The sequence below is a fragment of the Schistocerca gregaria genome, chromosome 3 (genome assembly GCF_023897955.1).
Source record: "Schistocerca gregaria isolate iqSchGreg1 chromosome 3, iqSchGreg1.2, whole genome shotgun sequence".
NCBI classification, from domain to species: domain Eukaryota; kingdom Metazoa; phylum Arthropoda; class Insecta; order Orthoptera; family Acrididae; genus Schistocerca; species Schistocerca gregaria.
Genome location: NC_064922.1, coordinates 303846948 through 303874573, shown reverse-complemented (window position 1 = coordinate 303874573; position 27626 = coordinate 303846948). Strand labels below are relative to the sequence as shown.

At 38.3% G+C, this 27626-nt stretch overlaps 1 protein-coding gene across 1 annotated transcript; it reads right to left on the bottom strand.

Annotated features, from left to right (window-relative positions):
* Nucleotides 1–942: 942 nt before the first annotated feature.
* On the bottom strand, nt 943–27626 carry LOC126354351 (protein TRC8 homolog). Its single transcript, XM_050003925.1, has 2 exons — nt 26820–27626; nt 943–3730 (listed from the first exon to the last, which is right to left on the bottom strand). The coding sequence occupies exons 1-2, from the start codon at nt 27055–27057 to the stop codon at nt 1908–1910; spliced, it is 2061 nt and encodes a 686-aa protein (XP_049859882.1). The 5' UTR covers nt 27058–27626; the 3' UTR covers nt 943–1907.

Below are 27626 nucleotides of genomic sequence, written 5' to 3'. Positions count from 1 at the left end.
ACAGCCCTCTCGCAGTGTCCGGAGCAAGTATGGTGGGTCTGACACACCGGTGTCAATGTGTTCTTTTTTCCATTTCCAGGAGTGTATTTGTTTCAGAGAAGGACTCATCTTTCTTGGTATAAATTCTGTAGTGGCAAGTTCTGGATGAAACACAAATATGGAATGGGCAAAGGTAACCACTCACTGTACAGCTGAGGCACTGAACAGTCAACATGCAAATAAAGGCTAATACCATTGCTTAGCTCTCAGTGTTCTACCTGACTTGACACTACAAACACGTAGCATGTGCAATTGTATGTGTGTGTTTTGTTAGCTGTTAGCTCACAAAAAGAATATTGCCCGGAAGCTAAGGAACAAACAAGATTCAAAGTGTTCCTGTCAACTCCTCGATTATACAGTAAGTGGTTACCTTTAATTCCATTATTTCTTCACATACAACTTGCCTTGTATGCAGATTCATACAACAACCACACTGGAAGTATGAGTTTCACTATGGATTCTGCTCCTAATGAATCATCTTGAGCAACATTTTAATAGCAGTTACTTCCAACTTTAGTAACAGTACTAACTATTTAGTACAAACAGCACATTTACAATATTTTGAAAAACAATAAGGAACATCAAAAACTGATGAATACTATATCAATTAAGATGACAGTTGGGTACTATTGCAATTCAGGTTCACAAATGCAAATGTCATTATCTTTTGCCTGTAATCTGCTTCAGAATATGCACCAATACATACAAACCATTCACACATGTTCAATGCATCCATCCTCTATACAACAGTGCAAGTGGAGGTACCTGTTGAATACTTCTATCTCTGTGGAATTTTCAACTGAAAATACTTACTTGTCCCTCTCTATTTCTGGCATGAAATTTAACATATTACATCGGGCAAACTGTGATCTACTGGTACTTCAATAAATCAAACAATTTAAGTAAGTGCAGTAAATCCAAAAATGTTTATATTTTCATATTTCAGGACAAGTTCAGAATGCATTAGCATCTAATGTAAGTGCAAAATTTATTTTTACTACGTACACAGTAATAAAATATTGGAACTTCAATGTGTTTGAAAATAAAAAAATTTGCTTTGTCTCACTAGTTATGCTATCAGTCTCATTAAATGCATAGAACCAACAATACGACAATTCTAAAAAAAATAATTAAAAGAAAATAATTTATTTTCACACATTAAACAGTTTACACATCTCATTTCTCAAACTGCTGATTTAAAATATAATAAAGGTTTCTATGTACAGTCACTTCAAACTCAAATAAATTAAGAAACTAAAATATGTTTCAAAAAATTCTGCAACAGAAACAGAAATATCGTCCAGTCTAAAATCACAGTTTTTGAAAAAAACATCAAATAAAGACCTCAAAAGCAAATTAATTTGTGGTCCACAAAACGCCCTTTGCTCCCAGTACTTTTAATTTCTGTTTTTTTAGTAAAATTATTAGCTTCCCTTTCTATGAAACCACTTCACCAAAAAATATTGTTTACCAATATCGGCATCAATGACTAAATAAAAATAAAGCAGAAGTCTTCAAAAAATAAAGAAAGCAACACAATGAAGATGTGTAATTGCCAAATACAACTTGATGATCTGAACTTTTAACATTGATTTTGTAACAAATCAATAATTTCTTTCAGTAGATGATAGCATGTAGCATCTCTGACAAGAAACTGAATACATTGATGGTATAAACAAATAACAACACACACATCATGCATTAAAATTTTCATGACATTATGGAACTGGCAGTCTAATGAAGGTTCCTGATTTCCAAACAAATTGGTAACACATCAGAACCTGGAATTTTGTACACTGATGAATGCACGAAGTGTTCAACATCGATGTCAATGTTCAAAAATATTGCTCCATAAAATTTATTTAACTTCATCTTGGTACATTTTCTAGGTCTTCTTGTCTTTGCCTCACATCTGGTACCCTTAACGTACGATCTTCTTCGATGTCATTTATTCTTGCTTGCAGCTGTGCAGCTACACCATTGGCAACCTCTGGAACATTTTGTGGATCCTGTGGAGCAGCATTGTCCTCAATGCCTCGTGCATCAGTCCCATCTTTGGGTGTGTCTACCTGATAAAGGATATTGTGACAGAGGGGGCACCTGTCTTGCACATATAACCATTTCCTCAGGCACACACCATGAAAAAAGTGATTGCAATGTGTAATTTTTGCACTTTTCATCTCTTGATAACAAATGGCACAGACATCATTTAACTCAACCAGCTGTTCTGGTGTGGCCTCAAGAAGTGAATTTATTTTATTTACTGCAGTGCGTCTTTTCTTAAACACGCTCCAGCCAGCTCGAGCTTCACACCAAATGTTGAAATATGCATGGACACACATCATTATGGCACGTATTGCACCACCAGATTCGAAAAACAAAATCCACGCTCCATTGAAAAACAGGAATATGCCAAAGCAGAATTCTACTGCATTTCCTGAAGCTCTAATATAATATACATAATCATCCAACTTCTCCCAGAATGTACTGCGGTATGCATCAATTAAAAAGAGAGAGTATATCAGGAGTGATACAACCACTTTTACTATCACTTCTATACTAAATGCTGAGACTGCAAACAGCCAAGTGCTGGTAGCATGCTGAGACCAAAGGTAAGTAAGGAGAGAAATTGGGAAAAGTATGAGGAAAGCACAGACTAACAATGCCCTAACATGTCTGTGTAGTGACGGATTGTGGGAAGCACTTAGAGACATTAACAACGGATTGACAATATTGTGTATAAAATGTAATAGGGCTGTAAATAAAAGACAGAAATTACGGCAAAGCCGAACAAATCTTTTCTCTGGGTCCAAACCAGTAAGTCCAGTTTGTAGCGCCAATATGTAAAACAATATTGCAGAGACAGTGCCAATACTTCGATCATCATCTTCCTCTATTAAGAGGACCCACTGGAAGAAACAACCAATATAGTGACAAATGTAAGAAACAACACTTGCCATTCCAAGAACAGCCATCAATGTCTCGCAACCACTTATTAGAAGGCTTTTTGCCATCCCAAATAGTGCTCCTATTGCTGTAAGACTGCTTCCATCTTCTGCCAAGTGATCCACAAGCAAGATGCTGGCGTGTTCCCAAACTCTGAGAATCCAGAAAGTGCGAAGCACCGTAGGGACATTCAAACGGGTCCATTCAGTTTCTACAAGTGCTGAGAGCCCGTAATTATTTATGAAAGTCCTTGTGTTTTGGTATCCACTGAAAATTGTCTGAACAACTGCCAAAGCACTGTACCACAACACGAATTTCACTATTGCTAATGGAAGCAAAGCTGCAAAAACAGGTGCATGGTGCAGTACTGATGGTGGTAGTACTGGTAGCACTGCAAGGACCGATGGTGCCATAAAACTCACAGGTATGAGTTTTTGCACCAAACTGTACCTTGGACCGAGGTGAACATAAGTAAAAACAAAGGCTAGGAGGCACTGTATGAAATAATTCTGAACTACTGCAAACCCGCAACCATTTGGATCAAACAGTTTGGTCAAGTTCAGAGAAAGAATATCTTCTAGGATGCTAGTATCACTTTCATCCACCATTGATGTTATAACAGTCTTCATTGTACTAACATTTGTCCAGTATGAGACAAATACAATTCCAACAGACATCAGGTACATATAAACAATCATCAGATGCTTCGTTCGCAGCATAAATACGCACATGGCTGCTATGATACCTGGAAAGAAAAGAAGAAAAAACAATGGTAATTAAAAACATTGAACCAATCACATGTACAACAAGTTACTAATATATTCAACATTTTTATGAATTCCCCGTCTTCTGAAAAATGATAAAACCCCCCAATGCCATAGGTGGTGAGGACAGACAAAGAAGTTACTATACTGGTACATACACTCCCAGTGATATTGTATGGTGAATGGCGGAGACTATGTACAAACAACAGAGACTGGGCAGATAAATTGCTACTGCAATAGCATGACAGCAAAATTTAACAAACTGCAACTAACTTACTAAATTTCTTGCACATCTAAAAGATCACATAAAAACAGAACTGAGATAAAAGGATTAATGATTCATATTTACATTCTGTGTTATTTTACTGTAGTATTCCTTATGCACATGAAGTGTGCACCCTGCAAACCATTTAACATTTGTTTGAAAATACAAAATGTTCTTAAAATGAACTTTCTCTAAACAATATTGAATTGTATAATGGTGAATCTATTTTAAATGTAGTGATGCAGCATAAACATAAGCTTCATAACACTGAATTTTAGTTGGTCAATATCATCCACATTATTACAGACGGTGTTTAAAACATACAATACCCAAAGTACCTGCCACCACACACTGGAAAGTAGGTGTCTGTGTTATTTTGTCCATAAAGCAAGAAGAATTTACGTTTTAAATGTTTTTGTGATGATTAAATATACATTTGTATGATGACTACACTCCATAAAATGTGTGTATTGTAACAAAAAATGCATTTTGACACCATTCAACAGCCAACGTAAATAGATTATTTTTTCTTTTGTTTTTTAACTAAAAGATCTGCATTTTCAAACGTTTGAATATTGTGATAGATAAATAAAAATATTAAAGTCACATAACATCTACTGCTACATCCTGTCTCTTACCACCAAGTTGGTGAACCCTGGGAACCCTTGTGAAGGATTGGGTACCCTACCCCAGCAGGAAATGGGAGTCAGGGAAGACAAGAGCAGAATAAATGGTCCTCTGAAAGATAAGGGTTGAATGTAGGGCCAACACCACTCCCTCAGAAAAAAATACTGTTGCACATAACTTAGCAGAGAAAGCCAGACTGCCATCCTGGAGACAAAATAATCTAAGGAACAATGACATGGGAATAGGACTCAATTTGGAGAATGAAATATATGTACCTTGCTGCAAACAGGAGCAATGAAAAATGTAGCCAAAGAAGTGTGTTGAATTAAGGATTGGAATTAGTTGCCCTCCAAGAGATCAGATGGAAGCTTGAAGGAGAAATACGGAAGCAAAATTTTACATTATATTACTCTGGGAGAGATGATTGACATCGAAATGGTGTTGGGTTCATGGTAACAAAAATATGCGCAAATCTATCCTTCCCTTCATGTCATGTAATGACATAATATGCATCCTCATGTAATATCACATTCTACTATGGAAATAATTGTGTCGTATTCTGTGTTGTGTTTAAGAACTAAATATGTTGCTCTTTGCATAAGAAAAGTGAACATTATCTTTGCATTATCTCTGATTTTTATTATCTCTGTAAAATGTAATATTAATGATTATGGTTTTGCTATTACCAAGATAAAGATGAAGGGAATTTGTAATTGTGAATATTATGTATTACAATTCAATAGCAAGAGCAAAAGTTTTATTTGAGGAAGGAAGAAATGAGTGATCAGCTCTGATAAATAATTACATGAAGCTCAATGTAAATATTACTTTTTCTAGTTATTCTAATTACTACAGAAAGTTTCAACTGCATTGTGTCAACATGTAATTGGAAATACGCAGGGGAGCATGGCGCACAGATGTGCAAATACACATGGCGACTTTTCAACGGACTCCAGAGCATGCAACAAGAAATTTGACGTAGTTCAACATATTACCACATGAGAAAACACACACACACACACACACACACACACACACACACACACACACACACACACACAGAGGCACGTTTAGTTTCATTGGACATTTCAGTACACTGTCTGAAAAATAAGAATACATGCTAATCTTTTCTATAAAACCATAAAATACAATAAAAATAATAATAATATATCAGAATAAAAGGAAGATTCCATAATACGACTTTTGCAAACATGTAAACTCCAACAGAAGGATCAGATGAGGATCTGGTTCACAAGTTTTACAATCAACTGCATGAAGTCTGTGAAAGGTTACCTGCATATGATGGGGGGACTACAATCCAAAGTTTCAAAAAGAATGAACTTTTCATGCCAATTTTGGTAAAGAAAGCTTATGAGGAACCAAGTGCTAGTGGGCCAAGACCTGCCCAGTTTGCACCTGCCAATAATCTTAAAGTAATAAGCATGTTTCCCACAAAAAATATTCACAAAGGGCCCTGGAAAACTCAGGAACAAACGATAAAAATCAAAGTGACCCCATATTGGTATCCAAAAGGTGGGCAAGCAACACTAAAATGTGCGCATATTTCAGGGAGCAAACTCAGACTCTGCAAAAATGAGGCGAAAGACTGCAAAGGCATATAAAGGGAAAACTAGGGGAATTCTGAAATGGAAAGTAAACAAACTGGGAGACATAGGTACAGTATTTGGATATAAGAATAAATTGAAACTAAAACTGCAGTTTGTGGAGCACAGTAATGACATAGATAAGGAATGGGAATGTACTAAGAATATAACTGTGACAAAGGGCATAACAGATGAATCCAGAATGACTAGAAATGAAGAGTGATATGAGGAGGGATGTGGTGCAACAGAATAAAAAGCAAGACTGAAATGCCTGCAATGACATATGAGAATTAACCAGGAAATGTATAATGAAAAGAGGGTAGAGACAGCAAGGGTATGCAGAAGAAAGAAAAAGAAAAGTCTTAAAAAGAAATGTAAAGACATGAAAGATCATTATAATAGGAATGAGAGTACAAAGTTTGGTAAGAAGTTAAAAGAAGGAACACGAGGATACATACTTAAAATAATAGGATGCAAGGATAAAGATGGAAACCTGATGACAAAAGAGGCGTGATGAACAGATGGAGAGAATATGTTAAATAAATGCTGGATGGTGATCACACTGAAAAGAAATCAACCGATATACCATACAGTAGAATGAAAAATGGAAAAGCTTGCTTTTGCAGAATTACAGAAGGTGGTGAATTGTAAAAATCACAAATCTCCATGAAATGACACAATAATTGCCGAACTGTTAAAGAGAGGAGACATTACACAAACAGATACATAAACTTATCTGTTTAATCTGAAATTAAGAAAGAACTCCAGAAAAATGTACTATAGGCGTAAATGAACCCATACATAATAAAGGCTACAAGGCATGTTGCTCTAAACTGCAGAGGGATCACACTGTTGAATGTGGCATACAGGATTTTATCTGGATTACTATACAATAGTTTAGTCTATATGCAGAAGCTATATTGCATGATTATCAGTGTGGCTTTAGGCCTAATAGATCAACTGTGGACCAAATATTTGTTCTGAGGCAAATACAAGAAAAAGTGTATCAAAATAATTTAAAATTCAACAATATCTACACAGACATTAAACAGGTCTTTAATAGACTAAACAGAGAAGAGATGTTAGAACATACCAGACTGTTTGTATAGCATCCAAATATATTTCTGTTATTAACACAACCCCGGCTGATTCACAGGCAAATGTGAGTGGGTGTGGAAATAAGGGATTGTTTTAATTCCAATAAAGGTTTTAGGCAGGATGATGATCTTCCCAGAGTGTTTTTCAATTTGACTTTAGAAGTAATTTTATGAAAACTGCAAATATCTGCACAAATAGGCAAATTGGCTGCATATGCTGATGACATTTCAGTTGCTAGTTGATGAAGAATGTCACTGGAAAGAGTAGTGGTGGAACTGAAAGAAGTTGCACAGCACAGCGAACTGGAAATTAATCAAACCCGAAACTAAATATATGAAATTCCATAGAACAGGGGACAATAACCTGGATAACTTGCCAGCAGAAGGTTTTAATTTTCACATGCAGAGGATTTTGAATACCTAGGGACTAATATTCACAAAGTAAATTCTATGTCCCCTGAAATAAAAGCCCGAATTGTAAGTGATAATAGGCGTTGTTATACATTTAAAAAGCTAATGACAATGAGTATGATAAACTGAGAGGATAAACTGACAGCTACAAATAGTTATATGTATGGTTACTGTGGTGTCACTGCCAGACACCACACTTGCTAGCTGGTAGCCTTTAAATCGGCTGCAGTCCGGTAGTATAAGTTGGACCCGCGTGTCGCCACTATCAGTGATTGCAGACCGAGTGCCGCCACACGGCAGGTCTAGAGAGACATCCTAGCACTCGCCCTGTTGTACAGCCGACTTTGCTAGCTATGGTTCACTGCCTACTTATGTTCTCATTTGCCGAGAAGATAGTTTAGCATAGCCTTCAGCTACGTCATTTACTACGACCTAGCAAGGCGCCATTATCAGTGACTATTGATATTATGAATCATGTACCGTGAAGAGCGATGTTCGTCATTAATGGATTAAAGTTAAGTATTCCACCAGCTACGTCCGTTGTTTCTAAATTCTAATTTCCTTGTCCAGTTCCAGACCTCACGCCAGCCTGCGCGAGCTAAAACACGTGCGTTTTGCCCTCCTCTGGTAACACAGTGTTGGCTCTCCTGCCTACCACAACAGTTATGATTAGGCCAGTGATTACATATGAACGTGAAACATGGACACCAACCAGCAATGACGAACAACTCAGAGTATTTGAATGAAAAATACTACGCAAAATTTATAGAGGTGATGGTACTTGGAAAGCAAGGACCAATTATGAGTTGGACCATCTTGTACAAGGAACTGATATTGTCGCAGAAGAAGCTGAGTAGCACAGTCACCGTGGTTTAGTGGGTATGATACCAGACTGTTGCATGGAGGGTCAGGAGATCAAAACTCACCCAAACTGTAAAATTTTAATGTCTATATTCAGTTTGAGTACTTTCTAAAAGCATCCACAAATGTCAAGAATCATTATACTGGAAGGTTCTGTAGCTGTACATATACCGTACGTGTCCTGGTCAGAGGCAGTTTGCTCCGCACTCTTGTATGGGCAAGTGCTGAATAAACCTTTGTTAAGTGAAGTTAGTGTTCGTCATTCATCTAATGTGACATTATTCTGGTGGAGAATATGGATATTGGAACTTGTGATCGTGCAAATTATCGACAACACAGACTGAGCTGCCGTTTGTATGACGAGAAACCCAAGTTCGAGCCATATTCAACAGATCGCAATCTATTGGAGACAGAAGAAGTGACATTACGACAGCAACTGTGTGCCACCACATGAGACATCCTTCCAGGTTCTCTGGTGACGATGGCCAAGATCCAAACAAGCGCAAAAAATGCAAATGGTTCAAATGGCTCTGAGCACCATGGGATTCCAAACAAGTGACTGAAGGTATTATAGTGTATAGACAAACTTAACAAATGGAATGACACCTTGTGTTTGGCTAACATTTTTTTTTTTTTTTTTTTTTTTTTTTTTTTTTTTTTTACTTGGAGTGTAAAGGAAAAGGACAGTGTTCTGCTCATGGGTGATTTTAATGCCAGGATTGGAAATCAAACAGAAGGGTATGAAATGGTTATGAGTAAATTTGGAGAGGATATGGAGGCCAACAGAAACGGGGAATAACTCTTGGATTTCTGTGCCAGTATGGGCTTAGTAATCACAAACTCCTTTTTTAAACATAAGAACATTCACCGGTATACTTGGGAAGGCAGGGGAACCAGATCTGTCATTGACTATATAATAACAGATCAGGAATTCAGGAAGGCTGTGAGGGACATACGTGTATTCAGGAGATTCCTTGATGACACTGATCATTATTTAATCTGCAGCGAAATTGGTATTGTGAGGCCGAAATTGCAGGAGGTCAGGTCCATATGTAGGAGGATAAGAGTGGAGAAACTTCAGGATAAGGAAATCAGGCACAAGTACATAACAATGATTTCAGAAATGTACCAGTTAGTTGAATGTAGTCAATTACAGTCATTGGAAAAGGAATGGACAAGGTACAGGGACACAGTACTAGAAGTGGCTAAAGAATGTCTTGGAACAGTAGTGTGTAAAGGTAGGCTGAAGCAGACAGCTTGGTGGAATGACACAGTCAAGGCAGCCTGTAAAAGGAAAAAGAAGGCATATCAAAAATGGCTACATACTAGAACTCAGGTAGACAGAGAAAGTTATGTTGAAGAAGGAAACAAAGCCAAACAGATAATAACAGCATCCAAGAAGAAATCTTGGGAAGACTTTGGAAACAGGTAGGAGATTTTGGGTCAAGCTGCTGGAAAACCATTTTGGAGTGTAATTAGCAGCCTTCGAAAGGGAAGTAAGAAGGAAATGACAAGTATTTTGGACAGGTCAGGAAAACTGCTAGTGAATCCTGTGGATTCCTTGGGCAGATGGAGGGAATATTTTGAAGAGTTGCTCAATGTAGGTCAAAATATGATCAGTAATGTTTCAGATTTCGATGTACAATGGGATAAGAATGAGGATGGAAATAGGTTCACATTTGAGGAAGTGGTGAAAATAGTCAATAGATTGCAGTGCAATAAAGCAGCTGGGGTGGATGAAATTAAGTCGGAGCTCATCAAATACAGTGGAATGTCAGGTCTTAAATGGCTACACAGGATAATTGAAATGGCCTGGGAGTCGGGGCAGGTTCCATCAAACTGGACAAAAGCAGTAATCACACCAATCTTTAAACATGGAAACAGAAAAGATTGTAACAACTACAGAGGTATCTCTTTAATCAGTGTTGTGGGTAAAATCTTCTCAGGTATTGTTGAAAGGTAAGTGCGAGTGTTAGTTGAGGACCAATTGGATGAAAATCAGTGTGCGTTTAGGCCTCTTAGAGATTATCACGACCAGATCTTTAGCTTACGGCAAATAATAGATAAGTGTTATGAGTGGAACAGGGAATTGTATCTATGCTTTATAGATCTAGAAAAGGCATATGACCGGGTTCCTAGGAGGAAGTTATTGTCTGTTCTACAAGATTATGGAATAGGAGGCAAACTTTTGCAAGCAATTAAAGGTCTTTACATGGATAGTCAAGCAGCAGTTCGAGTTGACGGTAAATTGAGCTCATGGTTCAAAGTAGTTTCAGGGGTAAGACAAGGCTGCAACCTGTATCCACTGTTGTTCATATTATATATGGATCATATGTTGAAAACAATATGACTGGCTGGGTGAGGTTAAGATAGGTGAACACAAAATAAGCAGTCTTGCATATGCGGATGACTTAGTTGTGATGGCAGATTCGATTGAAAGTTTACAAAGTAATATGTCAGAGCTAGAACAGAAATGTAAGGCCTATGGTATGAAGTTTAGCATCTCCAACACGAAAGTAATGTCAGTGGGAAAGAGGTATAAATGGATTGAGTGCCAAATAGGAGGAACAAAGTTAGAACAGGTGGATGGTTTCAAGTACTTAGGATGCATATTCTCGCAGGATGGCAACACAGTGAAAGAAGTGGAAGCGAGGTATAGCAAAGCTAATGCAGTGAGCACTCAGCTACGATCTACTCTCTTCTGCAAGAAGGAAGTCAGTACCGAGACTAAGTTATCTGTGCACCGTTCAATCTTTCGACCAACTTTGTTGTATGGGAGCGAAAGCTGGGTGGATTCAGGGTACCTTGTCAGTAAGGTTGAGGTTACGGATATGAAAGTAGCTAGGATGATTGCAGGTACTAGTGGATGGGAACAATGGCAGGGGGTATCCACAATGAGGAAATCAAAGAAAAACTGGGAATTAACTCTATAGATGTAGCAGTCAGGGCGAATAGGCTTAGATGGTGGGGTCATGTTACATGCATGGGAGAAGCAAGGTTACCCAAGAGACTCATGGGTTCAGCAGTAGAGGGTAGGAGGAGTCGGGGCAGAGCAAGGAGAAGGTACCTGGATTCGGTTAAGAATGATTTTGAAGTAATAGGCTTAACATCAGAAGAGGCACCAATGTTAGCACAGAATAGAGGATCATGGAGGAATTTTATAAGGGGGACTATGCTCCAGTGCTCCAGACTGAACACTGAAAGGCATAATCAGTATTAAATGATGATGATGATGATGATACTTGGAGGGTAATGCCAAGCGATGGTATGAGAACGAGAAGTTCACAAGCTGGGAAGTATTCCAGGCGGAAATGCACAAGTATTTCGGTGATACACAATGACTGAAATACAAGGCTGAAGATAAAATAAAGTGCAGGGCACAGCATCCAGGAGAAACTACAGCATTCCACATTCAAGACATCTTGCAGCTGTGTACAATAGTGGATACTAGAATGAAGGAAGAAGATAAGGTTGCACATCTCATGAAGCTAGCCGCTGGAGAGGACGCTCCCCAACATGGCGATCGAGGTCTCCATCATCGTTCAGAAACTCCAGCTGATCACCTAGCTGCCGCAACCTGGGAAACTAAAGGGTGCAACCTTCCTTTGAGGTGAAACTGCCGAAGAGATCACTACAAAAATGACAGGAAACTATGTTGATATCCTCATGGATGGCCGACCTGCCCAAGCTCTTGTCGACTCCGGAGCAACATACTCAGTCGTTTTGGAGAAGTACCGTTGCCAGTTGCAGAAAGCTGTATTCATCGACACCAAAACATCTCTGCTATAGGTGGATAATGGGAAATATATAAAACCTACAGGAAGATGAGTCATTCATGTGGGTGTTGGTGGCCATACACAGCCCTTAGAATTCATCCTCTTACAAGAGAGTGTGGTCATGATGTCATTCTTTGATGGGACTTTTTGAAAGCTTCTCAGGCAAGTATAGATTGTGGTTGCTCAAAGATTATGCTACATGACACAAGACACTGTGGATGAGAAGATGCACATCTGAGTGCGTGGAGACTGTGCGCTGGATGAAGTGATCATTCCTGCAGTCAGTGCTAGAAAAGTAAACGTTATGTGTCATGCCATGCATCAACATACGTAGTGGAATGTAAGAGAAGCACACCACTGAAGAATAACTTGGTCATCCTAGCCTCTGTCATCTCACTTAACAATGGATTCGGTGAATTGTGAATAGTTAACTGTTGCCAAGAACCGTAGAACCTTCCAAGACACATGTGCGTAGCAAATGCTGAGCCGTTAACTGCTGAACAGCTGAGCGTCACAGAAACCTCCCATGCCGAGTCTGTGAGCGAAATTGGCGCTACCACTATGAAACAAAATCTCCTAGCTCAACTGTCACCAGATCTCACTACGGAACAACTGAAGAAGCTACTTGCCATTCTTCAAGAGTTATTTGAATGCTTCATCCACAACAGAAGAGCAAATTAGACAAATCGACAGTGAAGCACCGGATTAGCATTGGAGACCATCAACCAATAAGCCAGAGAGCATATCGTGTGTCAGCAACGGAACGTCGAATTATTTGTGATGAGGTAGAAAAAAGGATGAAGAATGACATCATTCAGCCTTTTCAGAGCCCACGGTCATCACCAGTGGTTCTCATCGGAAAGAAGAATGGCAGTTGGCGATTTTGTGTTGATTAATGGAAGCTTAATAACATAAATAAAAAGGCCGTTTACCCCCTTCCAAGAATTGACGATACACTAGATTGTCTAAAGGGGGCTAAGTTTTTCTCAACCATGGACATGTACTCTGGATACTGGCAAATCAAAGTAGATGAGGTTGATCGTGAGAAAACTGCCTTCATCACCCCAGAGAGCCTGTATGAGTTTAAGGTAATGCCGTTTGGTTTGTTTAATGCACCAACAACTTTTGAACCTGAAGTGGACGATGTGTCTGTTATTTAGATGGCAGTATAGTGTTCTCAGACACATCTGATGAACACATAAAAAGACTGAGGATCATTCTTAAGTGTCTCTAACAAGCTGGACTGAAACTTAATCTAAGAGAGTATCTCTTTGGAGCAAAAGAAATCAAAATATTATGACACCTTGTGTCAAACAAAGGTGTGCAGCCAGACCCAGAAAAGGTGAGATCTATAACGAGATTTCCTATTCCTAAATGTCTGATAAAAAACTTTTGTATCAAAGCCAGTCGATACTATATTTATCTGAGATGGTGCTTAACAAGATTCTTTCAATGTGCTGCGAAAAGCTCTGACAACTGACCCTGTACTTGGTCTGTATGATGAGAGAACATCAACAGAACTACACACAGATTCCAGTTGGTATGGGATCGGTTCTGCTTTGGTGCAAATTTTGCATGAAAAAGAGAAGGTTATAGCCTATGCTTCTACGACACTTACAGAAGCCGAGAGACACTATTTAACTACATAAAGAGAATGTCTTGCTATGACCTGAGCCGTGTGCAAATTTCAACAGTATCTCTATGAAAGGCCATTCTTTGTTGCTACAGACCATCATTCACTTTCTTGGTTGACAGGTCTTAAGGATCCAACAGGACGACTCACCAGGTGAGCACTATGTTTTCAAGAGTACGACATTACCACAGTGCACAAAAGTGGAAGAAAACACCAAGTAGCTGACTGTTTCTCAAGAAATCCTGTGCAAGACAATCAAGACTTTGATGAAGATAGTGACTGTCTCGCTGCACTCCAGGATCTCTCTGCTGAACACAAGAAGAATGTCAAGATATCTCAAATTATGCTTGCCTTAAATTGGTCAGAGGATGTGAAAGGACAATTTAAGGTAGTTAATGGATTACTTTGCAAGAAAAACTTTGATCTGTTCAGAAAGAGATGGTCACCAATTATTCCTAAACACATGAACTTAGATGTTCTAAAAATTCCATGATGCATGTGAGGCCGGACATTTAGGATTTATAATAATTCCGATCCCAAAGAAAGCAGGTGCTGACAGATGTGAAAATTACCGAACAATAAGTTTAATAAATCACGGATGCAAAATACTAATGCATATTCTCTACAGACGAATGGAAAAACTGGTAGAAGCCGACCTCGGGGAAGATCAGTTTGGATTCCGTAGAAATATTGGAACATGTGAGGCAATACTGACCCTACGAGTTATCTTAGAAGCTAGATTAAGGAAAGGCAAACCTATGTTTCTAGCATTAGTAGACTTAGAGAAAGCTTTTGACAATGTCGACTGGAATACTCTCTTTCAAATTCTGAAGGTGGCAGGGGTAAAATACAGGGAGTGAAAGGCTATTTACAATTTGTACAGAAACCAGATGGCAGTTACAAGAATCAAGGAGTACGAAAGAGAAGCAGTGGTTGGGAAGGGAGTGAGACAGGGTTGTAGCCTATCCCCTATATTATTCAATCTGTATATTGAGCAAGCAATGAAGGAAACAAAAGAAAAATTTGGAGTAGGCATTAAAATCCATGGAGAAGAAATAAAAACTTCGAGGTTCGCCGATGATATTGTAATTCTGTCAGAGACAGCAAAGGACTTGGAAGAGCAGTTGAACGGAATGGACAGTGTCTTGAGAGGAGTATATAAGATGAACATCAATAAAAGCAAAACAAGGATAATGGAATGTAGTCGAATTAAGTCGGGTGATGCTGAGGGAATTAGATTAGGAAATGAGACACTTAAAGTAGTAAAAGAGTTTTGCTATTTGGGGAGAAAAATAACTGATGATGGTCGAAGTAGAGTGGATATAAAATGTAGACTGGCAATGGCATGGAAAGCGTTTCTGAAGAAGAGAAATTTGTTAACATTGAGTATTGATTTAAGTGTCAGGAAGTCGTTTCTGAAAGTATTTGTATGGAGCGTAGCCATTTATGGAAGTGAAACATGGATGATAACTAGTTTGGACAAGAAGAGAATAGAAGCTTTCGAAATGTGGTGCTACAGAAGAATGCTGAAAATTAGATGGGTATATCATATAACTAATGAGGAGGTATTGAATATGATTGGGGAGAAGAGGAGCTTGTGGCACAACTTGACTAGAAGAAGGGATCGGTTGGTAGGACATGTTCTGAGGCATCAAGGGATCACCAGTTTAGTATTGGAGGGCAGCGTGGAGTGTAAAAATCGGAGAGGGAGACCAAGAGATGAATACGCTTAACAGATTCAGAAGGATGTAGGTTGTAGTAGGTACTGGGAGATGAAGAAGCTTGCACAGGAAGAGTAGCATGGAGAGCTGCATCAAACCAGTCTCAGGACTGAAGACCACAACAACAACAAGACTTATGACAGGATCCATGGGAGATTTTTCTGGCCAGCTTTATTGAGCAGTGTCCATCACTATGTGTCGCACTGTTGAGAGTGCAAAAAGCTGTCGAGAGTGCGAGAGGAAAAAGGCAGTGCCTCAGGAACCACCTGGCCAACTCACACCAATTCCACCAGCCGAAACACCTTTCCAGCATGTTGGGACTGACCTCCTCGGATGATTTCCAATGTCTGCAATTGGCAATAGGTGGATCATTGTTTGCACTGATTATCTGACATGCTACGCCATAACAAAAGCTGTGGAAAGAGCCGATGCTTTCGAGGTAGCCAAGTTCATCGTGGAAGACATTGTATTAAAACACGTTGCCCCAAGGTCGTTAATTACAGATTGAGGAAAAGTTTTTCAATTGAATCTTGTGACAGAGATTAACTGTCAGTGCAACATTACTCATCACATGACGACTGCCTACCATCTGCAAACTAACGAGTTTACTGAACGCCTTAGTAAGACCTTGGCCAACATGCTATCAATGTTCGTCAATGTTGAGCAGAGCAACTTGGATGAAGTGCTACCTTTCATGATGTTTGCCTACAACACCGCCAAACAAGACACCACATGATTTGTGCCATTTTTCCTGGTGCATGCGTGTGAGGCGACTACTGCGATGGACACTGTGTTCCCGTTACATCCTGATGACGTGGACGATTACTACATTGGTCAGGTGTTAAACAGAGCTGAGGAAGCTCGGCAGTTAGCTTGACTCCAGACACTGCGGGCTCAAGAAAACAATCGCCGAAGGAATGACACGAGCCGCCACCCTGTTGTCTACCATCCTGGTAACCTCGTCTGGATCTCCACTCCTGTTCAGAAGGTTGGTCTCTCTGAGAAGCTCCTCAGGCACTACTTTGGACCTTATAAGGTTGAAATACAGTTGTCCAATACTGCTTATGAAGTTGAAGATTTTGACCCCCGACACAAGACGAAAGATAAGAGATACGGACACGTGCTTCTAATGAAGCCCTATAAGGATCCTGTAACCCAGGGTAAATTTGAAGTTCCAGTAAGCATAAAGATGATGAAGAGCGTAATGGCAAAGGAGGTTCTAAGAAGATCACCACCACAGCAAATATCAGTCATTGAGAGTTAGAGTATGCACGACCGATTACCCGTTCCCGGACTAGAAGGAAGTAACATTGTGACACTGTTCTCTTAAGGAGAGAGTAATGTCGCAGAAACAGCTGGACTGCAAAGTCACCATGGTGTAATGGGTATGATACTAGACTGTTGCATGGAGGGCCAGGAATTCAAAACTCACCCGAACTGTAAAATTTTAATTTCTATATTCAGTAAAGTACATTCTACAAGTATCCACAAATGTCAAGAATCATTGTACTGGAATGTACTGTAACTGTATAAATACCATAAGTGTTCTGGCCAAAGGCAGTTTGCTCCGCACTCTTGTATGTGCAAGTGCTGAACAAACCTCCGTTAAGTAAAGTTAGTGTTCGCCATTCATCTAATTACACCTTCTTCTACATGAAAATATCATAAGGCTAATTAGAAGTAAAAGAATAGCCTGGCTGGGACATGTCCCGAGGATAGAGGACACAAGAACTATAAAGTAAGTCTTTCAATGGAAACTAACAGGAAGACTATGTAAACAATGGTTGGACATTATCCTGCACATACAGATGTCCTGTGGGTGTCAGTTGTGGATGTTCTCACAAAAGTGAATCCATTTATTCCGACAGGGAGAACACACATTCTTAATGAAAGTGATGTAAGCCAAACCCAGTCAGCTTTATTAAAATGTAACATGTGAAGTTCCAAGACAATTTATTGGGAAACTGCTTTCAACTAAAAACTTAATTTTTGTCTCAGGTTAGTGTTAATGTATATTTTATAGAAAGTTGTTTCAAAATTACTGTTAGTACCTATTGTGTTAAATTTAGCTATGTACAGATACCTGTTACTCAAAAACAAGCATTATGTATTTAATTTGTTTAATAGTTCCATTTCAAACATCATAGACCAGAACTATTATGTAAACACTTGTACTTATTCATACTTTATTTCAGTTTGTAGTTAAATGCTCAATTCTTTGTTTTTGTTATATCAGTTAATATACTGTTAGTGAAGTTGTATGAAATTAAAATAAGCAATCAACTTAATTATAAAATATGCCAATTAGTTTTTGTTTAAAAAGGTGATGTTTTGATATTTCAAATACTTTTTTACTTACCTTTCAGTATATTTTAAAGAAATTCCTGTTTGTTAAAGGTCAGTTTGGTCAAACTAGGGCCGTTAGTGAAAAACAAGAGTCTGAAATTTTTTTTTTTAACAATGAACCCATCATCATCCCAGATTTATATTTTGCCATGTGATTTACAACAGTATGAAGTAGTTATGAAAATATTTTTAAAATTTTGAATTATGTACTTTTTGTAAAAAAAAAAAAAAATTAAATCAAAATATTAATTAGTATTTTGAAAAAGGTTATTAATTAGAAGCTATGTTTTGTTGTATATCCCTGGAAAGATCATGCAAAATGACTCCTTTCCAAGTTTCCAAGTTCTCTAGCTCAATTAGGGCAGCTCCTATGACAATTTAAAAAAAAAGTCCATTAACACATTTTTGGCTGGTTTTTGAAAAGTTTAGGAATGGTTTGAGATAAAGATTGAAATTTGGTATTTTTCTTAGTCTCAGTGCCCACTATAAGTATACCAACTTTCAGCAAAATCTAAGAGGGTGAGGTAAAATAGGTGTGTTGATTTGACATTGAGTGACTCAGGATGTCTTTTCTGAAAGTATTTGTATGGACTGTGGCCATGTATGGAAGAGAAACATGTACGATACATAGCTTAGACAAGAAGAGAATAGAAACTTTTGAAATATGGTGCTACAGAAGAATGCTGGAGATTAGATGGGTAGATCATGAAACTAATGAGGAGGTACTGAATAGAATTGGGGAGAAGAGGAATTTGTGACAACTTGACTGGTAGAAGGGATCGATTGGTAGGACATGTTCTGAGGCATCAATGGAGCACCAATTTAGTAATGGAGAGAAGCGTGGAGGGCAAAAATCGTAAAGGAAGGCCAAGAGATTGAGTACACTAAGCAAATTCAGAAGGATGTAGGTTGCAGTCGTTACTTGGAGATGATGAGGCTTCCACAGGATGGAGTAAGCAGCATGGGGAGCTGCATCAAACCAGTCTTTGGACTGAAAAAGAACAACAACAACCTTTGCTGGTTACATTCCATGTACTGACTAATCAGGCATGGCTGTGTAGCAGTAAAGGACGTGACTGGAAACAGAGGTTACAGTATTGAATCCCAGACAGATCACAGCAATTTTCAGTATCCTTTTAATCTAACCTTTACCTCTCCATGATGAGAAGAGAGACCAGGAATGATACACAATTTGAATTTCATGTTATACCATAGGCTTCCTTTCTCTTATTAATAACTGGGATAGATTGGGGACATGCAAATTGTTGAAGTGGGGTCCAATTGGATGACATACATTGGTCATTGAGTCACACAAAATTATTATATCCTGACTGAGCAGCAATGACAAAATCTAAGTGACCAAACTTCAGACTAGAGTGACCTTTCTTTCACTCAATGTGTCCAGGATTTATATTTTTTTTGGCATTCTTATTGCGATTAGGCATTCTTTCGGAAAAAAAGCACGCCATTATGAGGCAACTGTGTTTCTAATTGCACCATGATGTACCTTACGAAGAAAAATAAGGGTGGGGGGGGAGGGGGGGGGTTAACTTACTGGAGTGCTGCTGCCAACATTATGATAATACAGCACTGTTTGGTCTCAGAATCTACATCATATGCCATCATCTCTATACAAACACTCTGCTATTACAAACTACTTAAAAACATTGTGCATCAGTTGAAACTTGCTATGGGTTATGGCAGGAACCTTCCTTATATACTGGACAACTTCATGATGGCCAATGTCAAAGAGAGGTCAGGCATTGCACAGCAACATTTCAGCTAACTTGTGGATGGCATTCCTAGGAGGATTCAAGCATTTTAAAATACTCAAGGTGCTGCTGCATTTCTACAAACATGAAGATTGCAGTATTATTAAAAATCTTTACCATAAAATGAAATTAAAAAATCCAGATTGAAGGCAACCTGTTTGAATGTGTATATCTGTGAAATTTATAACTGCTACTGGATAATATTCAATACAATCTTACTAAAACTCAAGCATTTTAAAATGCTCCTATGACCCACACCACATTTTGACTCGTCTCTAGCATGTCCAATCTACTACATACCAGAAAATAATGAAGATCATTCCATTTAGTTGATTCCCACCACACGAGGCAGATGTGCTGATGAGCCATCATCATGCAAGATGAACCCGTCCCCAAAATGGGTTGAATGTTCCTGTCAGTGTGCAGCCCTCAGATTATGCTCAACAGCGATGAGATAAGCCATAAATCTGGATGGGATACCGGCCCGAAATAAGACTGATTCACCTCCCTGCCAATATGGGACTGCATGTCTGTGTCGTGCAGTGGTATATGGCCACCCCAAAACCATTATGGTGTTCATCAGGAGTCAGAAAAAATTAAATCTGTCAGTGTGGATAACTCAAAAATCGAGTGTTCCCTGTTCTACTCCAGACTCCCCCCCCCTCCCAGAAACCATGGCTGTGACTGATCGTGTGGAGAAGGTTGCAAACCGTTTATTGACACGGCCTTCCCAATTGCTTAAAAAGAAGATGGTGTGCAAATCTCTTACTTTCTCCTCTGAGTACCAAAGGACCATAATTTGTAGGTACCAGTTATCAGCTTGTGTTGCATGCAGGCACCCCACTATGAGGCAGGACTCTCAACAGTGACTGAATGGTGTCTACTAGTGTATGAAATATTCTGCAGGCAACTTCCCATGTAAAAGTTATGTAAAGTGATAATGCTTGCATGATTAAGCTTGAAATCACCCTCCAGAGTATTTCTCAGGACTCTTGTGTCCTCCAAGGTCATTGTTGCAGTGCTATACCATATTTTCTGGAGGCAGTTTACCACAGTTACACTTGTCAATAGCGCATTTCTAAATTCTTTTATTTAACTGAATTCAAGGGGTCACCAAATAGTCAATTTAGATTAAAGACATTTGAGTTAATGAGTTTTCTTGTAAAGCTCTGTGACTGTTCAGTTCACTTTTTCTCTTGTTATGGATACCAACAAATGACGGTGGTCTATTTTCAATACCTCTAAGAAAAGATTAAAATAACTACTACATTAATTCCATCACTTTTGTAATTGAGAAAGAATATGTACATACTGCCAAATGCTTGAAATTTTTTTAAACAATACAATTATAAATATATCACTGAACAATATTGTACCCTTTGAATAATTAGTGGATCATATAATATGGCAAATGATAATCTTGAGAAACACTTCAGTTTACAGTTATTTAACACACTAAGTTTTAATCACAGCATGCTTAGCTTACAACTACTTAGCCATTATACATTTTACTTCTATATATTAATTTGGATGGAAAAAACCATCAATTGTTGTTTGTCATAATATTATTGCACTCTCTGACGACACAACATCCACAGCGGCCTGAAATGCCATGGAGACATCAGGAGTGGCGGTAAACCTGTCAAGAACACCAGGTGCAGCTGCAATTTCAGTGCGGGTTGATGGTCTCATTATGTTCCTCCTCAGATGATGAGGACAGTAAAGCATTATCATTCTCTTGTGCATCATCAGTAGAACTTGTCAAGAGTTCTTCAGCAGCGCAGATTTTGTCATCTGCTAGCATTCTTTGTTCCATATTAAAGGTACAAGGGGGGGGGGGGGGGGGGGGCACCAATAGGCTTTACGCCTGTACAAGAGCAACACCAGAACCTAAAGTTGTACCCGCATTATGAGGAAGTTCAGATACTGGATGATCAGTTCCCTCTTTAGTCTCAGCAGCATTATCAGTTGCTGTCCAGGCCTTCTTAAAACCGGTAGTTATGATGTCTGTAGTAGCTTCATCCCAAGCAGCAGGTTATGTTGTGGACAGCTTGCAGTACATTCCAATGTGGAACTGCTTCTTGTATTTCAGTTGTACTGATAACATCCTTAAGAAGTCTGCATCTAATTATGCTTCATTGAGGCAATTATTCTTTGGTCCAATGGCTGCAGATGGCTCGGTGTTAGCTGGTAAGAAGACAACTTCCATGTCTGGAAGTTCCAGGTCATCAAACTGATGTGCAGAGCAGTGATCCAAAGTTAGAAAAACATTTCTGTTCCTCGCAGTCATTTGTTGCTAAACCTTGAACAACCAGCATTGGTAGAGAGATGTGGTCAGCCAAACTTTATTGTTATTCTCATAGTCACATAGGAGATTGAATAGGTTGACATTTTTTAAACCAAGTGAATTTTTGTATTTCCTGATCAGTAATGGTTTGAGCTTCTCAGATGCATCCAAATTACAACACAGGATCACTGCCGACTCTCCTTACTGAGTTTTCCTCCGTAACATTTTTCACACTTGACATGTAATGTTTTTTCAGGCATCAAGTTGCAGAAAATGCCAGCTTCATCCTCTTTGCTTCAAGCATGGGGCAGGATAACAGGATATGATGTGAGCTCCATGTGTTGAAACCATTCAAACAGCGAATCACCCACTTCTTCAGATTTGGCTCCCTTCATGTGCTTGCCATTATCACTAAATAAAGAGCTTCCAGGCTTGTCTGCGTCTGCTTTCTTCAACTTATTATTGATGAGAGAGAAGACTTCAGGATACGAAAGTGTTCTCTCCAGTGCCCACCATATGTAGAAGTTGCTGCTTTTGTTTTAACACCAAAATTTTATGAGGTGGTCTCTATTTTTGCTACACATTATGAATGATTGTGTTTTTACTAATCACTGTTCACAAAACAGATGAAGAACTCTGTGGATTGTGGCATGCTGAACACTGTGTGGTCTGCTGAATAACCCATCTCTTCCCCAGCACCTTAAGCTGTGGAAGTGACACAGGAGCAGTAAGCAAGCAGTTGGGCCACTGCTGTGAAATTACAGTACAGTATATTATTGAGAAAAGCATGTGAAGTGCATTATGGAAAATACTGTACTGCAAAGCACTACGTAAGTGCACATTTATTTGTGTTTAGACAAAGAATAAGATATGGAGGAATATGTAATGCGGGGCCCAAATTTTAGTTTGCTGTATGAATTACCTGGAATTTGGTTTGAGCGGTACATTTTTAGAGGTAATTCGTCGGGGAATGAACAGCTAGTAGGGTCAACCAAGTTTTAGTGTATGCAATTTCAAAATAACGAAGGTCTACAGTATCCCGCTATAAGCGGGAAATTCAAAGTACTGAACTTCCTCATTATGATCAGGTCAATCCTCAATTAACTTATGATTATTTTTTTTAAAACTCACAGACACTGTGATAAAACAAAATGGCCCTTTTCAAAGTAAGAGTTGTTTGAGTAACTGGCATCAAATGAAAGTGTAGGACTAATTATTCTGTGTGTGAAAATACTGCAATTTTTGTTCCTCACCTCATGGTAAAATGATAGTAAAGCTTTGAGGATTTAAAGGAAATTATGTAATTGGAAAATGGATTGAGAAGAGGTGCCTATACAGACCACAATGTTAGCAAGTGAACAAGGTCGGTTGGAAACCACATTTTTCTCAGTGGGTTCTTTTTACAGAATATTGGGTCATAAGGCAAGCATCATTATTTTGTGATGTACACAAAACCCGCATTTACAGCACACTGAATTGGATAGCTTAGGAACACTACATTACTGTCAAGGCCGCCGCCTCACAATGCCCATATTTCACAACCCCTTGATGTTTTATTGCTACAAACACTCACCTGTAATATAACTCCTTTGGCATTAATAGCAATAGAATTACAGACATGAATGTCATCCTAAACTAGACTAACACAGCTCATTTAGAGTGCACTATATACACTATCCGGGTACATTTTCTCTAAAATCTTTAAGTAACTGGGTTTATGTTAAGAGAGTAGGGTTGTAACTCAAACTTCCAGGGAGTTTTAAATACGATATTTCAATGAGCAAGTTTCAGTCTATAATAACTGACTACTTTAAAAATTATTTTTAATAAAACATATGAAATGGCAGGGTTTAAAATAAAATGGATGAAGTTCATATTGTAACACTGTGATCCAGTTACCCCACATTTCTTTATATGCATATACTCTCCTATATAGCCACACTTCAGACACAGCACATTCTGTGGTGTTCCTAAGAATTTGGCCATGAAATGTATGATACTACAGCAGCAACATTTTTCCATCTAAACTATATAGGCCTACATGCCACACTGGTAGCACATTCACAGTCAAAACAAAGAGAGAGGAAATCAGAGGGGAAATATGACATATTTAACATGATATGCTCTCATTGTGATCATCTCTTTATTATGAAACATAGTTAGCATCTTCTGGACCCTCTAAAGTCAAACAAACAAATAACTACTACCAATACTCTTGATCACTCTTAAGCAGTTTGAGGCACAGTTAAGGTGGTTTAGGTGAAATGCAATAGGATGTATGTTACCCATGTTACAGTAAGACAACTTAATTAGCCATACAGTACAAATTTGTTACCTTGCGAGAAAAATTATTTTCTGAGAACTTTTCCTCTTGTAAGCTCCAGAGTGTTATGGCTATACCACGCATAAAAGCTGTTGCAACATGAAAATGAGCTCCCACTGTTTACATTTTGTTAATGTTACCAACACCATCACTCGCCCCCTTCAAAGATCAAACTGGTTGTAAGAAATTAATTATTGGTTCAAATGGCTCCGAGTGCTATGGGCCTTAACATCTCAGGTCATCTGTCCCCTAGAACTTAGAACTACTTAAACCTAATTAACCTAAGGACATCACACACACCCATGCCCGAGGCAGGATTTGAACCTGCGACCGTAGCAGTCGCGCGGTTCCAGACTGAAATTAATTATTATTTAAGATATTAAGACTATTATACGGAATTTAGTACCTGACATTTTCCTATGCCAGGAATTACAATTTCTACCAACTGCTACCTGAATTTGAGATGATAACCAAGGCTTCCATTTCTTTGTGTTACATCTACATTACGCTACAGTCTAAGGCATATTTCTATGACTAATGTTTCATCTCCAAATCGACAGATGACAAAGACTAACTCAAACAGGCTCAGGAAATCAAAATATTTTTCTTGTATACTTAGTTGGGCACCACTGCAGAAATAAATATGTACTGATATAATTTTAAGTAGCTTAAGCAGCTGACTGTCAGTCTTAGTAGACCTTGATAAACAGGAAACAATATGAAAAGATACTGGGTTCAAACTGGATAGAGATGCTGTACTGTATACTCAATTTATACATCTAGTACTTCTGAGCCATTTGCTCAGACTGACAGAACTAAGACTTTCAGTGAATTTCAAGACAGTTTTCATACATTATGTGCAGGGAATACTGGCCCCTCCCCCTTGAGAGTCTCTTTGTTTATGCATGAATATACACCACCAAGATATTCAGGACATTTCTTAATTACATTACACTGCTTTCCTGAATTTATCTTTGAGCTTTAATTGTTTACAATGAAAATCGAGTTATAAACAATTTAAATGCACATATTGTGCTATGCTACAAATCAATGTTACCACAATCATAATTCCATATTTACAATCAATTACCTTCTTCTAACAACCAACCTAATTGTCACTTTACAAAATAAACCAGGTATTTGGCTACATTACAGATCAGAATATCACCACAGCCCATATTTCTAGAGGGGGCATTACCACACTTAAAGATTACATCAGTCAATTTTGTACTATAAAAAGCTGAAAAACATATGAAAGTAAGGATTTCATTGTACTGTAAAAAACATTCCCCACTTCTAGTTGGAAAGGATTATTCCAGATTACCACACTGTCCTCTGATAAGAACAATCATACTGCTATAGCTACAGTCCACAAAATAATTGAAATTCAAGATATACTCTCTAAGAATATGCTACCACAAATGTATTGTGTCTATGAAAGCCTACTAGGTTCAGTGATAGAAGACTCGCACTCAGTTTCACATGAAAAGCTTGTACTTGGAAACATTTGGAGAATTTTGACTATGTTGTACTCTCAGTGTTGTCCACCATAAATTATACCTAATAAAAAATATTTTAAAACAAAGTGACACCATCTAAAAAAATCCTCCTCAGAAAATACAGCAGTTGTTGCTTCCACAGAACAAATCTGCTCAGGTCTCTGGTTAGGAATTAAAGGAAGTGACAGTTTCAACTGCACAAAATCATGTTATTCAAAACTGCATCAGAAGAAGAAATTTGTATAACCACTACGGTTGTTAACAGGACACCACTACCGAGGACGAAGTAAAAACAAGCTTGAAAGAAATTACAGTATGCAAAACTTATGTTCCTTTTCGGGCTCATTTTTTTTTTTTTTTAATTTTCGGAATGTTCCTATGCAGACAACAGCTATCTATTCTTCAGCTTGAAATTAAACGGGCAATACAATGATTTGCTATTTAAGCAACTCTGTTTGCAACTCAAAGCGTGTTGTTTAAAATATAGTTAAGTATCATCAAGGTGATGACATTTAAAGTAAAACAGGTGGCTAACATCAATTATAATAAAAGATATTTTACAACATGTATCATATGACATCATGCGAAAACTTGTCATATTATGACAAACGATGTTTATCGGGCCTTAGTTCACTAGACAATTTGTGTACGTCTCTTGTCACAATAATAATTGCACTAACTGAGTGACAGCGTACAGTAAACAAACAGGAACCAAAATGAAAAGAGATGTGCGTTCCCAGCGTATACTGACACTGACAGAATTAGTGACAGAAGTAAAGCATTATCTCGGGTACATGATGCGGCAAAATATTAACCTACGTCATTCTGACACTTAACTTTGTACTCACCAAAACCGGAGAGTATGAACTTAACAGCTGCGATTATGAGAACTTCGTAAAATCTGTCTTCACCAAAGCTGTCAATTTCATCAACGTTCTGACCATTGGTTTCGAACGATGAATTATCAGAATTACTTTCGCCAATAGGCAAACCATGTCCAATTCGTAAAAGTTCGTCTATGACAAACAGTGGTGGTACACGAAGAATGACGTCCACTAGGCTAAGAAACCTCATTCTCATCGACATCTGTAAATTCTTAATTTAAAAACTGTACTAGAATTTGATGTTCGAAACACCCTCCTAATACACCAATTCCTCTTGTTTTCCACACAACCACACTAAGCAATGATATTATATACACAAATGCAACAGTCACTTCAAAGAAAATATATCTTGTAAACAGATGTCGCTGACGCACGAAGTCTAAGCTAGTCTCTACACAGACCGCTAACGACCCCATTAATGTTGAAACCAGCTGGACTGTGTTTTGATCTACGTAATCCCAAAGAAATGCATGTTTGAAACCTGCCGTTCCTGAGAATATGGTGCCTCGAAAATCTGAATGTCTTTAATTTTTAAGGATTAAAGAGTGTAAAACTGTACGGATAACAATGAACAGTTCCAGTTTGAGGGGCCTACATAACAGTTATTAAATAAACATTGCATAAAGCACGAAAAAAGGAAGTTGTGCTGAGGCAAGCAAAGAGAACACAGATTTAATTTCACTGGAATAAACAAAATGTCATACTAAACACGGAAACAGTAATTGTATACATATTAATATGTATGCTCTCTACAAACACAGGGCAATAAGT